Source organism: Salvelinus alpinus, chromosome 13, assembly GCF_045679555.1.
Source record: "Salvelinus alpinus chromosome 13, SLU_Salpinus.1, whole genome shotgun sequence".
In the NCBI taxonomy this organism is placed as follows: Eukaryota; Metazoa; Chordata; class Actinopteri; order Salmoniformes; family Salmonidae; genus Salvelinus; species Salvelinus alpinus.
The window spans coordinates 22,500,910-22,526,310 of NC_092098.1; the positions used below are offsets into that span (position 1 = coordinate 22,500,910).

At 44.7% G+C, this 25,401-nt stretch overlaps 1 protein-coding gene and 1 pseudogene across 1 annotated transcript in view; one reads left to right on the forward strand and one right to left on the reverse strand.

The window, feature by feature from the left end:
• The first annotated feature begins 1,256 nt into the window (after positions 1 to 1,256).
• LOC139536718 (olfactory receptor 13H1-like) lies at positions 1,257 to 3,256 on the forward strand (annotated as a pseudogene).
• Positions 2,161 to 25,401, reverse strand: part of LOC139537397 (olfactory receptor 5J3-like) — a 29,186-nt gene continuing 5,945 nt past the window's right edge. Inside the window, exons 2-5 of the mRNA XM_071338632.1 lie at positions 9,819 to 9,866; positions 6,039 to 6,221; positions 5,063 to 5,725; positions 2,161 to 4,373 (exon numbers count right to left, since the gene is read on the reverse strand). Of these exons, the coding sequence (XP_071194733.1) occupies positions 4,209 to 4,373; positions 5,063 to 5,725; positions 6,039 to 6,182 (972 nt within the window). The 5' untranslated portion in view covers positions 6,183 to 6,221; positions 9,819 to 9,866 and the 3' untranslated portion in view covers positions 2,161 to 4,208. The remainder of the gene's footprint in view (positions 4,374 to 5,062; positions 5,726 to 6,038; positions 6,222 to 9,818; positions 9,867 to 25,401) is intronic.

Here is a 25,401-nt window from a genome sequence, read left to right on the forward strand (position 1 = left end):
AGACGACACACAATTAATCTTCTCCTTTCCCCCTTCTGATAACCAGGTGGCGAATCGCATCTCTGCATGTCTGGCAGACATATCAGTGTGGATGACGGATCACCACCTCAAGCTGAACCTCGGCAAGACGGAGCTGCTCTTCCTCCCGGGGAAGGACTGCCCGTTCCATGATCTCGCCATCACGGTTGACAACTCCATTGTGTCCTCCTCCCAGAGTGCTAAGAACCTTGGCGTGATCCTGGACAACACCCTGTCGTTCTCAACTAACATCAAGGCGGTGACCCGTTCCTGTAGGTTCATGCTCTACAACATTCGCAGAGTACGACCCTGCCTCACACAGGAAGCGGCGCAGGTCCTAATCCAGGCACTTGTCATCTCCCGTCTGGATTACTGCAACTCGCTGTTGGCTGGGCTCCTTGCCTGTGCCATTAAACCCCTACAACTCATCCAGAACGCCGCAGCCCGTCTGGTGTTCAACCTTCCCAAGTTCTCTCACGTCACCCCGCTCCTCCGCTCTCTCCACTGGCTTCCAGTTGAAGCTCGCATCCGCTACAAGACCATGGTGCTTGCCTACGGAGCTGTGAGGGGAACGGCACCTCCGTACCTTCAGGCTCTGATCAGGCCTTACACCCAAACAAGGGCACTGCGTTCATCCACCTCTGGCCTGCTCGCCTCCCTACCTCTGAGGAAGTACAGTTCCCGCTCAGCCCAGTCAAAACTGTTCGCTGCTCTGGCACCCCAATGGTGGAACAAACTCCCTCACGACGCCAGGTCAGCGGAGTCAATCACCACCTTCCGGAGACACCTGAAACCCCACCTCTTTAAGGAATACCTAGGATAAGATAAAGTAATCCTTCTAACCCCCCCCCCCCCCCCTAAAAGAGTTAGATGCACTATTGTAAAGTGGTTGTTCCACTGGATATCATAAGGTGAATGCACCGATTTGTAAGTCGCTCTGGATAAGAGCGTCTGCTAAATTACTTAAATGTAAATGTAATGTAAATGTTGTCCCAGGAAGCCGGTTCATCCTTGAGAACCTCGCTGAGTCCGTTCAGAAAGGCTGAGTGAAGTGCCTCTGTATCCAACCAGCAAGCGTTCGAAAGTCAATGGTGTAATCTGCTACCCTCCGGCTGCCGTGTCGAAGCACAATGAGTCTTTGAGCAGCGTTCCTGCCACTGATAGGGTGATCAAAAACCCTCTTCATCTCCTGGGTGAAGCTTTGCCAATTTAAACAAATGTCTGTTTGCTTCTCTCATATGGCCGTACCCCAGGCCAGAGCCTGTCCTGAGAGCAAGGAGATGACATATGCCACTCTGGAACGCTCGGTGGGAAACGTTGTTGTCAGCAGCTCGAAGGCCAGTGAGCATTGGAGCAGTAACCCACGACACCTCCCAGGATGCCCCTCATAGCGCTCCTGTGCCGGGAGATGAGGCTCCCAAAGGGAGGAAGACGCTGAGCTGGTAGGGAGAGGAGGATTAGGAACAGCCACAGGTGCAGCAGCCGTTGCTACCGACTGTCCTGTCTGCAGAGCGGACACAAGAGTTCTAAAATCATCCGACAATGTCTGCAGCCGCGCCTCATTGCGACCAATGTTTTTTATTTTTTTATTTCACCTTTATTTAACTAGGCATGTACATGCACATCCAATCACAGTTCCATGGTGGGTGTGAGCCGACCATAAATGATAGAATTCAGAGTGTTCCTCGGACGACTGAAAAATCTCTGCTGGGTCCATTGTAGGCTTAGGACTACTGTACCAATAATGCTAGTACGAACTCGAATCCAGGCGCAGAGAAACACAGCAAGCAGGGGTAAGGATAAATCCAGAACTTTTACTTAGTCTTAACAGAAACAAGGCAACCGCACAAGAGCACACTAATAAAACATGAGACCTAAGCAAAGATACAGACCAACTGAGGAACCTAAATAACAAGGCAACCAGGTGAACAGAGAAGGTAATTAAACACAGGAAAATCCAATAAGTAATAATCAGGGTAACCTGAAAACTAGAAAACAGGGTAAGGGTGCCCTCTAGCAGTAACCTAAGGAAACAACAATCAAATAACACAGAAAGATCATAGGAAATCCCAGGACGTAGTGTCTATAATACTGTAATAAACTCACATAGTTGCTGTCACAAACTCCACACAGTTGTCACTGACTAGTTGGATATTTATTTCCCACTGAGCAAACAATTTCTGTACTTACAGCATTCATATAAATTCCTTTTATCAGGTTTTTTAATAATAAAAACATATAAACATGCAGATAAATGAAAGTCAGATGGGTCTCGGGACTGATAAGGTTATGGATTACAAATCATGATTACAGTTCTTCTATCAAGTTATAAAATCCTGAACTTCCCTTCAATCACTTAAAGGTCACTCAACAGACCTCCTACCCTGACCTAATCCTCTTCCTTATTATCTACATCTTCACCTTGTGGCCAACATCAGCCTCATAGTACTGATCTCCATGGAGAGGAGCCTGCATCATCTCATGTACATCCTTTTCTGAAACTTGTCTCTTAATAACATAGTCGGGGCTACAGCGATGATACCTCGTCTGTTAGGGGACATTTTGACCGCAGCTCCTGAGCGATATATCACCTACATAGATTGTGTCATTCAGGCTTTCTGTGCTCATGTTTATGCTACGACATCACACACCGTTCTCATGATCATTGCCTTTGACAGGTATGTGGCCATCTGCAACCCCCTGCCGTACGCTACCATCATGAACAGCAAAATGGTAATCAGGTTGTCAGTGTCTGCCTGGGGGGTGGCCATAGTCTTAGTGGGGATTCTGCTGGGCATCATATCCGCCTATCACGCTGTAGGTCTAACACATTTAACCCGTACTGCGACAGTGCCTCCTTTTTCAAGCTCTCCTGCGAGACCGGGTTTATAAATAACATATATGTCTTAACATTTACTGTTATGCTGTTTGTCTCGTCCATAGGCAGCATCAGTCTCGCCTATCTGAAGATTGCCATTGTTTGTCTGAGTAGTAGAACAGCTCTTTAAACAGCAAGGTCCTGACAACCTGTAGCACACGCTTACTGGTCTACCATATTGTGCTGGGATGTGGGTTTACCATTATCATCCTCCATCGCTTCCTAGCCTATGCAGACCTGCGCAAACTGAATAGTGTGCTGGGTAGTGTGGTCCCTACCTGTGTCAACCACATAATATATGGTTTACAGACTAAAGAGATTAAACAGAGGATATTTAGGGTGTTCAAAGAGCCAAGGTAGACGCAGGATTTTGTGTTAAATTTGATGGGAAAATAAATAATATATAATATAATGAGAACTGCAGTGTATGTGTGTGGCGTTCATAAAACAAGGGTGGAGTTTCTTCTCAACCACCACCTGAGGGACCTGTAAGGGTTCTGTTGAATTGGACCCTAACATTAGCTGAGAGACATTATTTCATTGATGGTATGCATATTCAAAGCCTGTTGTAACAATTAAAACATACAGCTGCCCCGGTTTGGGTTAGTACTGATGGAAAAAAATCTTAATTCCTGGCATAATGCAAATCTACTGTAAAATACATAACTAGGAAGAACACTACTGTATGTTTTCAAACTGACATTTATTTTAGGTGGTGCAACGTTTTGGGGGGTGTTCCATTAATCATTTATAGATTTAATTTCCACGTGCAAACCATCATAGAATATTTTATTGTGCAAAGTTTTATTTTAATTTGTGACGCTTACAGAGAAGGCAGAGGCACAATACCAAAATCTGTTGGTACACTTTATTTGACAGTGTGCTATTTCCCTGATATTTAGAAATTATATTACGAGATTGTAATTACACAATAATCACCTAACAATTACTGTTGTTTCTTTGGTATTGATTAAAAACAAGTATAATCGCATACCATTTAGTACTGTATCTGGTAGTTGTACAATGCGATTGAACAGGACTGTATAGTTGTTATTTCATTTTTGTGGTTCTTATCAATAAACTTAAAACTATTAAACAGTTGTATACAGTTGTGTAACCTACACCATGAACCAAATGGTTAACACGAATATTGTTCGGTTTCGTTTATAAGTGCATGATAATGAAACATTTAGCTGTTCTGCCTTCCAAACAACAAACAATAATTGGAATTATTTTGGAATCTCTGAAAATTGTCACACTTTTTAGCCCATACTAAACTATTTTAAAGGAGATTGTATTGAATGTTTTGCTGTCAAGACAGTGTGTTGAGTGTTTTGCGGCCCCGCGGTGAGACGTCTCTGTGTCGGCAGAAGGCCCTCTTGATGGCCGCTCTCAGCTCCTTGTTCCTCAGGCTGTAGATCATCGGGTTCAGGAAAGGAGTCAGAGCCGAGTACAGCACCGACACGATGATACGCACCTACAACAATAAACACAACATGAATACAACATTAAGACAACCGCAATGCAACAATGATACCCACAACCACAATATAATAAACGAAGTTACACATTATTAAACAACAATGATACGCACTAACAACATCAACACAACGTTATCTAACCTTATCACAACGTTATTAACAGTATGACCTTGATCATATTCAACCATAAACATATACATAAGATTATTAGGGATGGTTGGATTCCATTTAAATTCCAATCATTTCAGGAAGTACTCTGAAATTCCAATTATCCTCAATGCTTTTCAATTAGGAAAATGGAATTACAATTGGAATTTCCTATACTTTCTTAGTTGACTGAAATTTAAATGGAATTAGACCCCAACTTTGTTATTAGGATTTTCACAGTACTGCCACCATGACACAAATCTACAATGACTGAAGAACATCAGTATGTTACACACAATTAATACAACAATGCCATCTCCTGGTGGGAATGCCTTTTGCGTACCATTAGACATCAACAGTGAATGACAAATAAGAGAGGACATGGGTAACCAGAGTAATGGCACAAATATCAGTCAAACTCTTCAACTGGTGAATGTAAGATTCACAGTGTTGACTGAAGGTGACTGATGGTAGAGTTAAACAGTCAATAGAACAGAGAAAGGAGGAGGGGGAGAAAGAGGATGAAGAGGAGGGTCACCTCTGGAGAGAAGTTTCCCACACGGTAGGAGATGTAGACAAATGAGGCAGAGCTGTAAGAAATGGACACAACCATCAGGTGGGCAGCACAGGTGCTAAACGCCTTCAGTCGCTCTGCGGCGCCCATTTTAGCTATCTTCACACCGATGAGGATGTAGGAAGTGAGGATGAGCACACCCGTGGTGAGCAGCGCTACGAGGGCAAAAGACAGTGACACGATGCTGTCCACCTGAGTGTCCCCACACACCAGCAGCCTCACTGAGGACGGGTCGCACCAGCAGTGGCGCACCACGTTGGGTCCACAGTATGAACGCTGCAATGCCATGCTAGTGTTTGGGAAGGTGCAGGTGGCGCCGAAGGTCCACGCCCCAATGATGAGTAGCAGGCAGATGGGGCGGGTCATCACAGCGGCATAGCGGAGAGGATTACAGATGGCCACATAGCGGTCATAGGCCATAACGGTCAGCAGGGCGCGGCCAGTAACAGACATGTGGATGAAACAGTACATCTGGAGGAAGCAGCCGGGGACGGACACAGTCTTGACCTCAGTCAGAAAGCCTGACAACATGTTGGGGATGGTGACCGTTGTGTAAATCATGTCCACGATGGACAGGTTGTGGAGGAAGAAGTACATGGGGGAGCCCAGCTTCGGGTCGGTCCGGACCTTTAGGACGAGATAAAGAAAGCAGTTAGACAGTGATGTCATAGATAGGCCCAGCAGAGAGTTTTTCCTGACAACATGTCTCGACCAGGGGAAACTCTGGGCCCAAGCCATAAATCTCAAGAGTACAAAACTCCTGACTCCTGAGGAGTATAGTGTAGTCTACGGGCACTTAGAGCAAATTCTAAGTGAGAGGACCTGAACAAAACCTTTTGATTACTTACACTAACTACACCTCATGGTCTCTCTTATAACATAATCTCTATCTAATGTTATTGTGATCTGGTTCTGGCTGTGCGTGTACAATGTACAGTACCAGGTAGATGATCATGATGTTTCCACCTAGGATGATGATGTAGGCCAGCAGGAAGATGATAAACAGGACCATCTTCTTCTCCCCCATACTGGCCAGGCCCTGGATGATGAAGAAGGCGACAGGGGTGGACTGGGTGCTGTTCATACCTCTGGGCCAGTGGGCCTGATAGGATCTCAGACAAACCTGGTGCAGACAGAGAGATACATTGATACCTTGTAGCCTACAGATAGAAGAAGCTCATTCTTGACAAACATGGCTTAGTACAGTTATATTCATGTTTCGAAAGTATCTACAATAATACATGGTGTAACTATAATTTCTATGAAAAGTGTTGCCTATAGAAGCAAAAAATATAACTCTTATTATTTCAGATTCTCAACCTGGGTGGTGTCAGAGTGGGGAAATCTGTGATATGTTCAATGTGATATAACACAAACATGTATAATAATTCACAGCAAGTGGTTCTCAATTATGTTTCGTTACAGGCCCAATGCAGTCAAAATTCTGTTTTCCTGTGTTTTGTATCATATTGTAGAACAGCTGATAAAACGCAGACTGTACAAGTGTGAAGAAATTTGATCAGTGTTATTTCCTGATAGTTGCTAGTTGAAAATACAATCTACACAAGACCTTCTAATCGGGAGGTTTTGTATGGGTGGAGATGTGTATGGATCGAGGCATTATAATGCCTCGATCTATACAACTGGGAACTTGGAACTCCAACTTCCATCTTCAAGTTGGAAACCGACATCTTTCTAGGCCTCTGACTTTGCCACCTGGAGATCACTGACATCATGATTTTACCTTGTTTTTGAGTTCCCAGTTGTCCTGAAAGTTACATTATTAAAGGTCAGCTTTAATATTGCAGATAGATTGTAACTTCCATCAATGTAATTGTCTGCATAATTTCTAATCCCCCATATATATTTTTTTGTAAATATATATAATAATATATATAAATATATATATATATATATATATATACACACATACATACATAGCCACTTATGCACAAATATACATATATATATATATATAGTAACATTTGTTAATATAGACCAATAACAAACAGTTCCAAACCTTTTTGCCAATAACAGATTACCGTTCAGATGACATATTCATCCCCCTCCCCACTCAGACCACTACCAGACAGTCCTAGAAAAAGTATTGCTTGAGAAATAGTTTTTTGCTGAAAAGCTATTTTTGTTTCTTTTTGACAATTTTTATGGAAAAATATTACAGTAAGGTACTTATTTGTTAGCTAGAAATGATTTGATATTGAAATAAAAATGCCTGCATTCGGCCTTTAACAATTCCAGCCAAAAGATTGAACACTGAATTCAAAATGTGTTAGTGAATGCAAATGTTGTGCACTAATCTGTTGAAACCTGATTACTATAACATAAAAGTTTGTAAACAAAACACACATTTACACTTAACGCTCATTTATAAATAATATCTCTATGAGTTATCTATACAAATTCACATAGTGTTTCCTACGGAAATATTTTCAGACAAATCCACAAATCCAACTGTTAAAAAACAAAATCTAAATGATAATTTTGCAGTATTGGAGGGTTAACCTCTTACCTGAGTGAGTGCAGGTCACACTCAGTGATCTTGAAGCTGAGCAGCTTCTTAAATACAATTATTTTACCAGCATCCCATAGTCCCTGTTTTTCCACAAGACGATGTGAGAGGCCGAAGGGACTTGTTATTTATCTAGTTTGTACGTCTACACTACATTCATTAAGAACTTTCCCTGGATTAATTAAACAAGAGAACTCCAATGCAACGTATGTTTACATTAAACTCCAGGTAAATTGCATCATTACAGAATATTAATCATAAAAAGTAATTTAGCTACTGTATTTAACTGTAATTGGTGGTGTTTGTGTGTATGTGTTTACTTCTCTTGTGAGTAATTATGTATGGCCTCATTAGCTGCAAACAGATGTTAAATTTGGATTTTGTTACTGGTGGAACTGTCCGTAAAATCATGTTTAACAACTCTTTCTGTGCACTGTCTTCTATTCCTACGGTGGATGAACAAAGGCCAGAATTCAACTGTAACACATGGCATTGTACTTGTGACTCTGAGAATATACATTTTTTACTTATGGAACAGAAACAGATAACTAAACAACTGGACATAAGCAGAAGAAAAAGAGGCCTCAAGGCAAATTTCAAAAGACGTCCTCCACATTCAGTGTACACGTTTTGGGCCTCATTTGTTCTCTTGTCAAAAGTTAGGAATAAGGGCTCATTTGAGACACAGACCTTCAGATAAAACAACAGGTTTAACTCTCCCACAGCCTTGTACAATATCAAAATTAGAATACCCTGCTGTAAGGTCCTCTTCCTTTATGTTCTCTGGTTTATCAGAGTTCTTAAATGTACAGTGCCTTTCGAAAGTATTCAGCCCCTTGGCATTTTTACCAATTTTGTGGCCTTAAAATCTGTTTTAATTCCAGGTTGTTGGCTGGTTTGTATCATTTGATTCACACAACATGCCTATCACTTTGAAGATGCAAAATATTTTTTATTGTGAAACAAACAAGAAAGACAAAAAAACTGAAAACCTGAGCGTGCATAACTATTCACCCCCCTAAAGTCAATACTTTGTAGAGCCACCTTTTGCAGCGATTACAGCTGCAAGACTCTTGGGATATGCCTCTATAAGCTTGCACATCTATCCACTGGGATTTTTGCCCATTCTTGAAGGCAAAACTGCTCCAGCTCCATCAAGTTGGATGGGTTCCTGCTGGTGTACAGCAATCTTTAAGTCATACCACAGATTCTCAATTGGATTGAGGTCTGGGCTTTAACTAGGCCATTCAAAGACATTCAAATGTTTCCCCTTAAACCACTTGAGTGTTGCTTTAGCAGTATGCTTAAGGTCATTGTCCTGCTGGAAGGTGAACCTCCATCCCAGTCTCAAATCTCTGGAAGACAAACAGGTTTCCCTCAAGAATTTCCCTGTATTTAGTGCCATCCATCATTCCTTCAATTCTTACTATTTTCCCAGTCCCTGCCGATTAAAAATATCCCCACAGCATGATGCTGCCACCACCATGCTTCACTGTGGGGATGGTGTTCTCGGGGTGATGAGAGGTGTTGGGTTTGTGCCAGACGTAGTGTTTCCTTGATAGACAAAAAGCTCAATTTTAGTCTCATCTGACCAAAGTACCTTCTTCCATATGTTTGGGGAGTCTGAATTTGCTTATTTATTTATTTAAGCAATGGCTTTTTTTCTGGACACTCTTCCATAAAGCCCAGCTCTGTGTAATGTACGGCTTAGTGGTCATATGGACAGATACTCCAATCTCCGCTGTGGAGCTTTGCAGGTCCTTCATGGTTATCTTTGGTCTCTTTGTTGCCTCTCTGATTAATGCCCTCCTTGCCTGGTCCGTGAGTTTTGGTGGGCGGCCCTCTCTTGGCAGGTTTGTTGTCGTGCGATATTCTTATCTCATGATGTCAAGAAAAGAGGCACTGAGTTTGAAGGTAGGCCTTGAAGGACATACACAGGTACACCTCCAATTGACTCAAATGATGTCAATTAGCCTATCAGAATATTCTAGAGCCATGACATCATTTTCTGGAATGTTCCAAGCTGTTGGAAAAATGACTTGTGTCATGCATAAAGTAGATGTTCTAACTGACTTGCCAAACTATAGTTTGTTAACATTACATTTGTGGAGTGGTTGAAAACAAGGTTTAATTACTCCAACCTGTGTATGTAAACTTCCGACTTCAACTGTATCACATATTCTTACCCACATTTTCTCTCAGTGGTGGTCACTCTGGCCTCCAAGGCTGCTACTTGAGCTGGAAAACAAAATGAATGACATGGATCAGTATGTGAATCTTCATCATAACTAAATAGGTTGCAAAATTACTTCAAATCCCCAACAGGGTATTCATTGCCTGTTGTCTCTCTCTCTACAGCTCCCCAACCTGCTACTCTATGTTCCTCAGCTCCCCTCTCTGTTCCACCACCACGTCTCTCAGCACTCTCAGTTCAGCCCAGATGTCAGCAGAGGTCTGACCTTTCATCTGTTTGTGAGTTGTCTCCTCAGACTCCGTTACTTGACCCCACTCTCTGTTCGCTGTAGCCCTGTGGAGTGATGTCAGACCCCTCCACTCTCTCACTGAGCCCATGTCCCGAACAGACAGAACAGCAAAACTAGCAGACCTACAGCACCCATCATTGTGAAACTAATCCTGTTCAGAAATGTACTCTCTGTAGCTGCATCTGTGTCCTTATATTCATAGGTGACCAATACATGAGAATCTAACACTTGTCTTCATTGGAATACAGTGCCTTGCAATATTATTCACTTCCTTGGCGTTTTTCCTATGTTGTTGCATTGCAACCTGTAATTTACATTGATTTTTATTTGGATTTCATGTATTGGACATACACAAAATAGTCCAAATTGGTGAAGGGAAATTAGAAAAATTCCTTGCTTGAAAAAATTCAAAAAATATAAATATGGAAAAGTGGTAAGATCTGGTGCAACCAATTACCTTCAGAAGTCACATAATTCGTTAAATAAAGTCCACCTGTGTGCAATCTAAGTGTCACATGATCTGTCACATGATCTCAGTATATATACACCTGTTCCGAAAGGCCCCAGAGTCTGCAACACCACTATGCAAGGGGCACCACCAATCAAGTGGCACCATGAAGACCAAGGAGCTCTCCAAACAGGTCAGGGACAATGTTGTGGAGAAGTACAAATCAGGGTTGAGTTATAAAAAAATATCTGAAACTTTGAACATCCCACGGAGCACCATTAAATCCATTATTTAAAAATGGAAAGAATATGGCACCACAACAAACCTGCCAAGAGAGGGCCGCCCACCAAAACTCATGGACCAGGCAAAGACGGCATTAATCAGAGAGGCAACAAAGAGACCAAAGATAATCCTGAAGGACCTGCAAAGCACAGCGGAAATTGGAGTATCTGTTCACAGGACCACTTTAAGCCGTGCTTCATGGAAGAGTGGCCAGAAAAAACACATTGCTTAAATAAATAAATAAGCAAACTCGTTTGCCGAAAGACATTTGGGAGACTCCCCAAACATTGTGAAGAAGGTACTCTGGTCAGATGAGACTAAAATTGAGCTTTTTGTCCATCAAGGAAAACGCTATGCCTGGCACAAACCCAACACCTCTCATCACCCTGAGTACACCAGCATGGTGGTGGCAGCATCATGCTGTGGGGATGTTTTTTGTCGGCAGGGACTGGAAAACTGGTCAGAATTGAAGGAATGATGGATGGCACTAAATACAGGGAAATTCTTGAGGGAAACATGTTTCAGTCTTCCAGACATTTGAGACTGGGACGGAGGTTCACCTTCCAGCAGGACAATGACCCTAAGCATACCGCTAAAGCAACACTCAAGTGGTTTAAGGGGAAGCATTTAAATGTCTTGGAATGGCCTAGTCAAAGCTCAGACCTCAATCCAATTGAGGATCTGTGGTATGACTTAAAGAATGCTGTACACCAGCGAAACCCATCCAACTTGAAGGAGCTGGAGCAGTTTTGCCTTGAAGAATGGGCAAAAATCCCAGTGGCTAGATGTGCCAAACTTATAGAGACATACCCCAAGCGACTTGCAGCTGTAATTGCTGCAAGAAAGGTGGCTCTACAAAGTATTGACTTTGGGGGAGTGAATAGTTATGCACACTCAAGTTCAGTTTGTCTGATTTCTTTTTTTTCTTTATTGAATATTCGAAACAATACAATATACCTGCAGTGAAAACGCTCAATAACTACATCATACCAGTCATCCAACAGATTGTCACGTTCTGACCTTAGTTTATTTTTTATGTCTCTATTTTGGTTTGGTCAGGGCGTGAGTTGGGGTGGGCATTCTATGTTTTGTTCTAGGTTTTGTATTTCTGTGTTTGGCCTGGTATGGTTCCCAATCAGAGGCAGCTGTTAATCATTGTCTCTGATTGAGAACCATACTTAGGTAGCCTGTTTTCCCACTTTGAGTTGTGGGTGATTGTTTTCTGTTTTGTGTGTATACCTTACAGAACTGTTTCGTTTCGTTCTCTCTCTTTGTTGTTTTTGTCATTTCAGTGTTCAGTTTATTTTATAACATTAAAAATGAGCACTTACCACACTGCACCTTGGTCCTCTTCTCCTTCTCCCGACGACGTTTGTTACAGAATCACCCACCAAGAAAGGACCAAGCAGTGTGGTATAGAGAGGCAGCGATATCTGGAGAAATGGACATGGGAGGAGATATTGGACGGCAAGGGACCCTGGGCACAGGCTGGGGAATATCGCCACCCCAAAGAAGAACTGGAGGCAGCTAAAGCTGAGCGGCGGCGATATGAGGTAAGGCAGCGCAACAGGCACGAGAGGCAGCCCCAAAACAATTATTTGGGCGGGGGCACACGGGGAGATTGGTGGAGTCAGGCGATAGACCCGAGCCAACTCCCCGTGCTTACCGAAAGCAGCGCGTTACTGGTCAGGCACCGTGTTATGCGGTGAAGCGCATGGTGTCGCCAGTACGCGCTCATAGCCCGGAGCGCTATAGGCCAGCAAGTGCCTTGCGAGAGTGGGCATCCAGCTAGGGCGTATTGTGCCAGCTCAGCGTGTATGGTCTCCGGTACGCCGTTTCAGCCCAGGGTATCCTGCGCCGGCTCTGCGTGCTGTGTCTCCGGGGCGCTGGGAGGGTGCAGTGCGTCCTATGCCTGCGCTCCGCTCGTGCCGGGCAAATGTGGGAGTGGAGCCTAAGGGAGAGGTGTGCGTAGTAGGCACTAGATCTCCAGTGCTCACCCACAGCCCTGTTCAACCTGTGCCTGCACTCTGGAGGGTCCGGGCTAAAGTGGTCATCCAGCCTGGAGGAGTGGTGCCAAGGCTGCGCACCAGAGCTCCAGTGCTCCCCCACAGCCCGGTCCATCCGGTGCCTCCTCCACGCACCAGGCCTCCTGTAGGTCTCCCCAGCCTGGTTGGTCCTGTGGCAGCCCCACGCACCAATTTCGATACCGACTCTGTCACATGTGCTTTTCGATACCTTCCTCCACGGATTATCAGAGGAAATAAAAGATGAGCTAGCTGCTCGGGAATAACCGGTTGACCTCGATTCCCTCATCGCTCTCACTATTAGGATTGATGGACGTCTACAGGAATGCAGGAGTGAGAGGAGGTCTGGCCTAGGTCACACTCGTTCATCCGCTGTGGCTCGCTCACCTCGAGGGAATCCGGAAGTCCCTGAAGACTGTTTTTCCGAGACAATCCGAAGCCACCCGAGCTCCCTCGCGAATCATCAACAATGGGTGAGTCGGATACACCGGAACCTGTGCAACTGGGAAGAGCTAGATTATCGCCTAGGGAACGTTCACATAGGCTAAGCTACAACAGTTGTCTATATTGTGGTGCTGCAGGCATTTCATAGCTACCTGCCCGGTGAAGATACCTAAATCATTAGTAGGTACAAGTACACTGGTGAGCCAGACTGGGAATCCTCTAATTCCTTATACCCACCCCCCTTTTGCTGTTATCCTGCTGTGGAGAGACCAGTCAGTCTTTCCGGGTGCTCATTGACTCTGGGGCTAATGAGAGTTTCATGGACACTACCCTGGTATTGGAACTAGGTATTCCCACTCAACTACTCTCTGTTCCCATGGATGCCAGAGCACTGGATGGCCGTTCCATTGGTAGAGTCATACACAGCACAGTTCCCATTAATCTGTGGATATCTGGTAATCATAATGAGTCAATACAGCTTCTCCTCATATCCCTGTTTTGGGATTTTCTTGGCTCCAGAAGCACAATCCCGTTATTGACTGGACCATGGATTCAATCCTGGCTTGAAGCCCATTCTGCCATTCACACTGTCTAAAGTTGGCCCAGCCTTCCCCGGAACGTCTGCCTCCAGGGTTAAGTACGGCCTCGGATCTCTCTGCCATTCCCGCAGAGTATCAGGACCTCCGGGAGGTTTTCAGTAAGCTCGTGCTATCTCCCTTCCTCCACATCGTCCTTACGATTGTGCTATTGAACTCCTCCCGTGCACCACAACTGCCTCGAGGCCGGCTATATTCCCTGTCTGGCCCTGAGACCAAGGCCATGGAGGAGTACATTAGGAACTCTCTGGCTGCTGGGAGCATTCACCCATCTGCCTCTCCTGCCGGCACATGGTTCTTTGTGGGAAAGACGGACAAGACCCTGCGTCCTTGTATTGATTACCGGGGCCTCAATGACATCACGCTCAATAATTGGTACCCGCTACAACTCTTCTCGTCGAACCTCTCCAGGGTTGCAACCATCTTTTCTAAACTGGACCTCTGGAATGCCTACCACCTTGTTCGGATACGCGAAGGAGATTAGTAGAAGACGGCTTTCAACACAGCAAGTGGATACTATGAGTAGCTGGTCATGCCGTTTGGACTCCCTAACGCTCCTGCTGTCTTCCAGGTCCTGGTCAACGATGTGCTCCGGCACATGTTGAACCGGTTTGTTTTTGTTTACCTCAATGACATCCTGCTTTTCTCCCGTTCCGCCCAGGAACACGTTCTCCATGTTTTACAAGTCCTTCAGCGCCTCCTGGAGAACCAGTTGTTTGTAAAAGCGGAGAAGTGCGAGTTCCACCGCTCCACAATCTCTTTTCTGGGATGCATCATCACTGAAGGGAATGTTCAGATGGATCCGGAAAAAATGAGAGCGGTGGTGGATTGGCCCAAACCCACATCTAGGGTGCAGCTATAACGGTTTCTGGGGTTTGCTCATTTTTACCGCCATTTAATTTGGGGCTACAGCAACCTGGTGGCTCCCCTCTCTGCACTCGCCTCTCCCAAGGTACTGTTCACATGGTCCCAGCAGTGAACAAGGCTTTTGTGGATCTGAAGCAACGATTCACCACTGCTCCCATCCTCATCCATCCAGATCCAACCCATCAGTTTGTGGTGGAGGTTGACGCTTCCAACAAGGGAGTCGGGGCCGCGCTTTCCCAGCGATCCATCCAGGACCAAAGCTTCATACCTGTGCATTCATGTCCCATCGTCTCAACTTGGCAGAGAGGAACTATGACGTTGGCAACCGGGAACTCCTAGCGGTTAAGATGGCTCTGGAGGAGTGGAGGCATTGGCTGGAAGGGGTGGAACATCCATTTTTGGTTTGGACTGACCATAAGAATTTAGAATACCTCCGCACTGCCAAGCACCTTAAAACCTCTCTGGGATAGGCGGGACGCTCGCGTCCCACTTGGCCAATAGCCAGGGAAAATGCAGAGTGCCAATTATTTTTGAAATTATATAAAATCAAACTTTCATTAAATCACACATGTAAGATACCAAATTAAAGCTATACTCGTTCTGAATCCAGCCAACATGTCAGATTTCAAAAAGGCTTTTCGGCGAAAGCATAAGATGCTATTATCTGATGATAGCACAACAGTAAACAAAGAGAGTGTAGCATATTTCAACCCTGCAGGCGCAACACAAAACGCAGAAATAAAATATAAATCATGCCTTACCTTTGATGAGCTTCTTTTGTTGGCACTCCAATATGTCCCATAAACATCACAAATGTTCCTTTTGTTCGATTAATTCCGTCCATATATATCCAAAATGTCAATTTATTTGGCGCGTTTGATCCAGAAAAAAAACAGCTTCCAATTTGCGCAACGTCACTACAAGATATCTCAAAAATTTGCCAAAACATTTCAAACTACTTTTGTAATACAACTTTAGGTATTTTTAAAGATTAATAATCGATCAAATTGAAGACGGGTCTATCTGTTTTCAATACAGGAGGACAACAAACTAACGCTACTTTTCTAGTCTTGCGCAACTCTCAAACAGTACACATAACAATACACTGATTCCAGATGGCCGTACTTCTTCATTGCACAAAGGAATAACCTCAACCAATTTCCAAAGACTGGTGACATCCAGTGGAAGCGGTAGGAACTGCAAACAAGTTGATTAGAAATCTAGTATCCCAATGAAAACTCCTTGAACAGACAGTGACCTAAAAAAAAAATATCAGAGTGGTTAGTCCTCGGGGTTTTGCCTGCTACATAAGTTCTGTTATACTCACAGACATGATTCAAACAGTTTTAGAGACTTCAGAGTGTTTTCTATCCAAATCTACAAATAATATGCATATCTTATATTCTGGGGATGAGTAGAAGGAAGTTGAAATTGGGCATGCTATTTATCCAAAAGTGAAAATGCTGCCCCCTATCCTAGAGAAGTTAACTCAAGGCAAGCCCGTTGGGCCATGTTATTTGCAGGTTTATTTTCACCATCTCCTACCGCCCAGGATCCAAATATCTTTTCCCGCCTGTACAGTTCCTCTGCCACACCCTCAGAATCAGAGACCATCCTCCCTGCCTCATGTTTGGCGGCTTCGATTGTCTGGGGTATTGAGGCTCTGGTCCGCAAAGCAAAACGTTCCCAGCCGGGGGGCCGGCTAACCAGATGTTCGTTCCTGATTCGGCCCAGCCTCAAGTCCTGGAATGGGCTTACTCCTCCAGGCTTAACTGTCATCCTGGTGCTCGTCATACCGTAGCATTCCTCCGACAACGCTTCTGGTGGCCCACCATGGCTCCTGATGTCTCGGCCTTCGTCGCCGCATGCATGGTGTGTGCTCAAAGCAAGACTCCTCAGCAAGCTCCTTCTGGCCTCCTTCAGCCACTTCCTTTTCCTCATCGCCCCGGATCCCATATTTCCCTGGATTTTGTCACTGTGTTTCCTCCGTCAGATGGCAACAACACCATCCTGACGGTGGTTGACAGGTTCTCCAAGGCCACCCATTTTGTCCCTCTTCCTAAGTTACCTTCAGCCAAGGAGACGGTCCAGCTCATGGTGCAGCATGTCTTCCGAATCCATGGACTCCCGGTCGACATTGTCTCAGATCGGGATCTTCAGTTTTCGTCCCGATTCTGGAAGGCGATCTGCACCCTTATCGGGTCATCGGCCAGCCTGTCCTCCGGTTTTCATCCCCAATCCAACGGCCAGTCGGAGTGAGCCAATCAAGACATGGAGACGGCACTCCGGTGTCTCGTTGCCAGTGACCCCACCATCTGGAGTCAGCATCTGGTCTGGGTGGAATATGCCAGGAACACTCTCCCCTGCTCGGCCAATGGACTCTCCCCTTTCGAATTTTCCATGGGGTATCAGCCTCCGCTCTTCCCAGAGCAAGAAGTTGAGGTCAACATACTTTCAGCCCAAATGTTCGTCTGCCACTGTCAGCGTACCTGGAACAGAGCTCGGGCGGCTCTTCTCAAGACCACTTCCAGGTATTGTCAACAAGCGGATCACCACCGGACTCAGGCTCCCCGCTATCATATTGGGCAGAGGGTATGATTGTTCACTCAGGACCTACCCCTCCGGGTAGAATCCCCCCCGTTTCATTGGTCCTTTCCCCATTTCTAGAGTCCTTAGTTACACCGCTGTCCGCCTTCTGATGCCCCGTACCCTCCGCGTTCACCCTACTTTTCATGTGTCCAGGATTAAGCCCTCTGTCTTCTGTTTCTAGGCCCATCCCTCCCCCTGTGTCATCGATGGCCAGCCAGCGTATACGGTGAGACGCCTCCTGAGGGTTCGACCACGGGGCAGGGGTCGCTTATTTTCCCCGGTGTATTTATCACTGTGTTTCCCGTCTCTCTGTGCCAGTTCGTCTTGTAAAGTCAACCAGTGTGTTTTTCCCGTGCTCCTGCTTTTCTTATCTCTCTTTTGCTAGTCCTCCCGATTTTGACCCTTGCCTGCCCTGACTGAACCCACCTGCCTGACCATACTGCCTGCCCTGACCTCGAGCCTGCCTGCCACTCTGTATCTCCTGGACTCTGACCTTGTTATGATCTTTCTGCCTGCCCACAACCATTCACTTGCCTAACCCTTGGATACTAATAAATATCAGAGACTCGAACCATCTGCCTCCCATGTCTGCATCTGGGTCTCGCCCTGTGCCCTTATAGTTTTAGTCAGTTTGTTATATACTGGAATTATAAGCTTAAGGCTTAATTTGCATTCTTGTCCAAAGATGTTTTATTTAGAATTTTCTTATTTCACCTTTATTTAGCCAGGTAGGCTAGTTGAGAACAAGTTCTCATTTGCAACTGCGACCTGGCCAAGATAAAGCATAGCAATTCGACACATACAACAACACAGAGTTACACATGGAATAAACAAAAACATACAGTCAATAATACAGTAGAACAAAGAAAACAAAAAGTCTATATACAGTGAGTGTAAATGAGGTAAGATAAGGGAGTTAAGGCAATAAATAGGCCATGGTGGCGAAGTAATTACAATATAGCAATTAAACACTGGAATGGTAGATGTGCAGAAGATGAATGTGCAAGTAGAGATATTGGGGTGCAAAGGAACAAGATAAATAAATAAATACAGTAGGTTGATGAGGTAGGTAGATAGATGGGCTGTTTACAGATTGGCTATGTACAGATGCAGTGATGTGTGAGCTGCTCTGACAGCTGGTGCTTAAAGCTAGTGAGGGAGATATGAGTCTCCAGCTTCAGAAATGTTTGCAGTTCGTTCCAGTCACTGGCAGCAGAGAACTGGAAGGAAAGACGACCAAAGGAGGAATTGGCTTTGGGGGTGACCAGTGAGATATACCTGCTGGAGCGCGTGCTACGAGTGGGTGCTGCTATGGTGACCAGTGAGCTGAGATAAGGCGAGGCTTTACTTAGCAGAGACTTGTAGATAACCTGTAGCCAGTGGATTTGGCGACGAGTATGAAGCGAGGGCCAGCCAACGAGAGCGTACAGGTCGCAATGGTGGGTAGTGTATGGGGCTTTGGTGACAAAACGGATGGTACTCTGATAGACTGCATCCAGTTTGTTGAGTAGAGTGTTGGAGGCTATTTTATAGATGACATCACCGAAGTCGAGGATCGGTAGGATGGTCAGTTTTACGAGGGTATGTTTGGCAGCATGAGTGAAGGATGCTTTGTTGCGATATAGGAAGCCGATTCTAGATTTAATTTTGGATTGGAGATGCTTAATGTGAGTCTGGATGGAGAGTTTACAATCTAACCAGACACCTACTGTAGGTATTTGTAGTTGTCCACGTATTCTAAGTCAGAGCCGTCCAGAGTAGTGATGTTGGACGGGCGAGCAGGTGCGGGCAGTGATCGGTTGAATAGCATGCATTTAGTTTTACTTGCGTTTAAGAGCAGTTGGAGGCCACGGAAGGAGAGGTGTATGGCATTGAAGCTCTTCTGTGTTATTAACTAACCTCCAGTGTCCAAAGATGGGCCAGAGTATACAGAATGGTGTCGTCTGCGTAGAGGTGTATCAGAGAATCACCAGCATCAAGAGCAACATCATTGATGTATACAGAGAAGAGAGTCGGCCCAACGATTGAACCCTGTGGCACCCCCATAGAGACTGCCAGAGGTCCGGACAACGGGCCCTCCGATTTGACACACTGAACTCTCAGAGAAGTAGTTGGTAAATCAGGCGAGGCAATCATTTGAGAAACCAAGGCTGTCGAGGCTGCCGAGGCTGCCAATAAGAATGTAGTGATTGACAGAGTCGAAAGCCTTGGCCAGGTCGATGAATACGGCTGCACAGTAATGTCTCTCACAGATGCAGGTTTAGTGAGCGAGAGAAGGGGTGCCAGAGATACAGAGAGAGGGGAGTTTGCCATACCCCAATTAACCTGTGGCAGCATGCAGTGTGTGCGTTCATGTGTTTGCTTTGTGAATGTGATAGTGAGGTCATAAGGGTTCATGATAGTTAGTAGGGTTTTAATTAGTAGGAAAAGTGTGTTTATGTTGACACTGCCCTATTAGTCTTCACTTCAGAGAATGTTCAATGCAGACACCTGGGGCCATCACCTCTCTTAATGAGCTATTACATCAAACAGACTCACGCACGTACACACACACACCCTAAGGACTCCACACGCTACATGCTGCCCCAGGTCAACTCTCAAACACTTGTGTGTAACACTTAAGCTCGATTCCTCCCTGACCTTTGGCAGCCACATCAAACAACTGTGTAAAGTGCCATTCAATACCTGAAGAACATTGCCAAACTTCGTCCAACCCTCACTCAGTCTGATGCAGAGAATCTTGTCCATGCTTTTATCTCCTCGAGGCTGGACTATTGCCTATTCCCGAAAGATTGGAAAGCTGCCACGGTCATCCCCCTCTTCAAAGGGGGAGACAGTCTATACCCAAACTGTTATAGACCTATATCTATCCTACCCTGCCTTTCTAAAGTCTTCGAAAGCCAAGTTAACAAACAGATCACCGACCATTTCGAATCCCACCGTACCTTCTCCGCTATGCAATCTGGTTTCCGAGCGGGTCATGGGTGCACCTCAGCCACGTTCAAGGTCCTAAAAGATATCATAACCGCCATTGATAAAAGACAGTACTGTGCAGCCGTCTTCATCGACCTGGCCAAGGCTTTCGACTCTGTCAATCACCACATTCTTATCGGCAGACTCAACAGCCTTGGTTTCTCAAATGACTGCCTCGCCTGGTTCACCAACTACTTCTTAGAGTTGTCCGAACCTCTGGCAGGCTCTATGGGGGTGCCACAGGGTTCAATTCTCGGGCCGACTCTTTTCTCTGTATACAACAATGATCTCGCTCTTGCTGCTGGTGATTCTCTGATCCACCTCTACGCAGACGACACCATTCTGTATGCTTCTGGCCCTTCTCTGGACACCATGTTAACTTCTTGCAACTATAGGGGGTGCTGTTCCGCATTAGCATATTTGGGTCTCCAAATTAAACTGCCTCGTGCTAAATTCTTGATCGTACAATATGCATATTATTGTTATTATTGGATAGAAAACACCTTCTAGTTTCTATAGAAGTTGGAATTTTGTCTCTGAGTGGTACAGAACAATATCTACAGCACTTTTCATGACAGGGTTCAGATTTCAGAAATTTTTACCCCTGATCTGGAGTCTGTTTTTAAGGCGACAGTGAATGCTATGAAGAAACCGACACTGCCTACGTCTTCCTCTGGGTGTCTGTACGTCATCACGTTTTGAATGGAGTCTATTGCACAATCCCAGCTATTATAAAACCACAAAATGTATAGGGACCGCCCTTTCTCGTCGCGCGCCTGAAGCGTGAAGGACATCGGACTTGCCTCATTCCAAATCCTTGTCTAACCAGCAATATTTCTCCGGTCATGTTTTCAGTCGTTATAGTTGTTAAAAACATCATAATGTAGTTAATTTGAACCGTTTTATAGCAATTTATATCCGTTTAGTGCGATTTTGAGGAATTTCTTTGTTGTGCACTCTGAAACTTTGGACACGTTTTGGGGTCCCGTTCGATCGTTAGTGGATATTTCGAAGGACAGAGGACATCTATCGACCAAAAGACGTTTATAACATAGAAAGGATACATTGCCCAAGAATCTGATGCAAGAACAGCTCAAAGTAAGCAATATTTAATATGATAAATTGTTGTTCTGTCGAAATATTTTAAACGCATATTTCGCCATTTTGTTTGGTATAGCTTCACTTGGCGAACCCTGTATTGAAAAGTAAGGATAATTTTAAAAATGTAAATCAGCGGTTGCATTAAGAACTAATTTGTCTTTCGATTCCTGTCAACCCTGTATTTTTTAGTCAAGTATATGATTAGCTTTCAATTAAACTAGATCACTCTGATAGATGACGTCAGACATATTGAGGCTTGATTTCCTAGTATTTTTATTGTGTAACCACGGTTTTGTATGGCTAAATATGCACCTTTTCGAACAAACTGTATATGTATGTTGTAAAATGATGTTACAGGAGTGTCATCGGAAGAATTCTGAGAAGGTTAGTGAAAAAATTTATATATTTTGGCGGTGATTACGTTATAGCGCTCTTTGGCTGGAATCGATGCTCTGGTAACGTTTGCACATGTGGTATGCTAACTTATCGATTTATTGTGTTTTCGCTGAAAAACGCTTAGAAAATCTGAAATATGGTCTGAAATCACAAGAACTGGGTCTTTCCATTGCTATGCTTTGTCTATTTTTATGAAATGTTTTATGATGAGTAAATTGGTCATACACGTTGCTCTATCTAGTAATTCTAGTCGATTTGTGATGGTCGGTGCAATTGTAAACTGTGATTTCTACCTGAAATATGCACTTTTTTCTAACAAAAACTATCCTATACCATGAATATGTTATCAGACTGTCATCTGATGTTTTTTTTTATAGGTTATTGGCTATCAATATCTTAGTTGAGCCGAATTGGTGATAGCACCTGAAGGAGTAAGAAACTGATGGAGTTAGAATAGTGGTGTATTTTGCTAACGTGTTTAGCTAATAGATTTACATATTTTGTCTTCCCTGTAAAACATTTTAAAAATCTGAAATGGTGGCTTTATTCACAAGATCTGTATCTTTCATCTGGTGTCTTGGACTTGTGATTTAATGATATTTAGATGCTACTATCTACTTGTGAAGCTATGCTAGCTATGCTAATCAGTGTGTGGGGGGGGTGGGGGGTGATCCCGGACCCGGGGTAGAGGCTCGTGAAAGGTTAACAAACCTCCAGACAAGCTTCAATGCCATACAACACTCCTTCCGTGGCCTCCAACAGCTCTTTAATGCAAGTAAAACTAGGTCATCCAGGTCATCTGTAAGTCTTTGCTAGGTAAAGCCCCGCCTTATCTCAGCTCACTGGTCACCATAGCAGCACACCACCGTAGCACGCGCTCCAGCAGGTATATTTCACTGGTCCTCCCCAAGCCAACTCCTCCTTTGGCCGCCTTTCCTTCCAGTTCTCTGCTGCCAATGGCTGGAACGAATTGCAGAAATCACTGAAGCTGGAGTCTTATATCCCTCACTAACTTTAAGCATCAGCTGTCAAAGCAGCTTACAGATCATTGCACCTGTACACAGCCCATCTGTAAATAGCCCACCCAACTACCTCATCCCCATATTGTTATCTTAAATTTTTGCTCCTTTGCACCCCAGGATCTCTACTTGCACATTCATCTTCTGCCCATCTATCACTCCAGTGTTTAATTGCCAAATTTTAAATATTTTGCCACTATTGCCTATTTATCGCCTTACCTCCCTAATATTACTACATTTGAACGCTGTCACGACTTCCGCCGAAGTCGGTCCATCTCCTTGTTCGGGCGACGTTCGGCGGTTGACATCACCGGCTTTCTAGCTACTGCCGATCCACTTTTAATTTTCCATTTGTTTTGTCTTTGTTTCACACACCTGTTGTCAATCCCACAATAACTTGTTAATTATTTAACCCTCTGTTCCCCACATGGTTTTTGTGAGTGATTGTTTATTGTATTTCGGTCCGTCTGTGTGTGCTCAAGATGTTACTTTGTATAGTTGTCTTTTTTGAGTAAAGCACGTTTATTTACTCGTATCTGCTGTCCTGCGCCTGACTCTCTCACCAGCTACACACAGGACTCTTTACACACGCAATCTATATAGATTTTTATATTGTGCTATTGACTGTACGTTTGTTTATCCCATGTGTAACTGTTGTTTTTGTCGCACAGCTTTGCTTTATCTTGGCCAGGTCGGAGTTGTAAATTAGAACCTGTTCTCAACTGATCTACCTGGCTAAATAAAGGTGAAATAAAAAATGTAAAAATAATAAATTGCAACACACTCTTCCTAGGGATCCCTGGCAGGAGTCTCCAGAAGCTCCAATACATCCAGAAGAGCCTTGCCAGGATAACTTCCGGCGCCGAAAAGAGATGGCCGCCTCGCTTCGCGTTCCTTGGAAAATATGCAGTATTTTGTTTTTTTACGTGTTATTTCTTACATCGGTACCCCAGGTAATCTTAGGTTTCATTACATACAGTCGGGAGGAACTACTGAATATACGATTAACGTCAACTCATCATCGTTCCTACCAGGAATATGACTTTCCCGAAACGGATCCAGTGTTTTGCCTTCCACCCAATACAATGGATCTGATCCCAGCCGGCGACCCTGTGCGACGCCGAAAAAGGGGAAAACGAGGCGGTCTCGTGGTCAGGCTTCGGAGACGGGCACATCGCGCTCCACTCCCTAGCATACTACTTGCCAATGTCCAGTCTCTTGACAATAAGGTTGATGAAATCCGAGCACGGGTAGCATTCCAGAGAGACATCAGGGATTGCAACGTGCTCTGCTTCACGGAAACATGGCTAACTCAAGGGACGCTAACGGAGTCGGTGCAGCCAGCTGGTTTCTTCATGCATCGCGCCGACAGAAACAAACATCTTTCCGGTAAGAAGAGGGGCGGGGGGGGTATGCCTTATGATTAACGAGAAGTGGTGTGATCATCATAACAACACACAGGAACTCAAGTCATTCTGTTCACCTGATCTAGAACTCCTCACAATCAAATGTCGACCGCATTATCTACCAAGGGAATTCTCTTCAATCATAATCACAGCCGTATATATTCCCCCCCAAGCAGACACATCGATGGCCCTGAACGAACTTTATCTGACTCTTTGTAAACTGGAAACCACACACCCTGAGGCTGCATTCATCGTAGCTGGGGATTTTAACAAGGCTAATCTAAAAACAAAACTCCCTAAATTCTATCAGCATATCGATTGTGCTACCAGGGCTGGAAAAACACTAGACCATTGTTATACTAATTTCCGCGACGCTTATAAGGCCCTCCCCCGCCCCCCTTTCGGAAAAGCTGACCACGACTCCATTTTGTTGATTCCAGCCTACAAACAGAAACTCAAACAACAAGCTCCCGCGCTCAGGTCTGTTCAACGCTGGTCCGACCAATCTGAATCCACGCTTCAAGACTGCTTCGATCACGCGGATTGGAATATGTTCCGCATCGCGTCCAACAACAATATTGACGAATATGCTGATTCGGTGAGCGAGTTCATTAGGAAGTGCATTGACGATGTCGTACCCACAGCAACGATAAAAACATTCCCAAACCAGAAACCGTGGATTGACGGCAGCATTCGCGTGAAACTGAAAACGCGAACCACTGCTTTTAACCAGGGCAAGGTGACCGGAAGCATGACCGAATACAAACAGTGTAGCTATTCTCTCCGCAAGGCAATCAAACAGGCTAAGTCTCAGTACAGAGACAAAATCGAGTCGCAATTCAACAGCTCAGACACAAGAGGTATGTGGCAGGGTCTACAGTCAATCACGGATTACAAAAAGAAAACCAGCCCCGTCGCGGACCAGGATGTCTTGCTCCCAGACAGGCTAAACAACTTTTTTGCCCGCTTTGAGGACAATACAGTGCCACTGACACGGCCCCCTACCAAAACCTGCGGGCTCTCCTTCACTGCAGCCGAGGTGAGTAAAACATTTAAACGTGTTAACCCTCGCAAGGCTGCAGGCCCAGACGGCATTCCCAGCCGCGTCCTCAGAGCATGCGCAGACCAGCTGGCTGGTGTGTTTA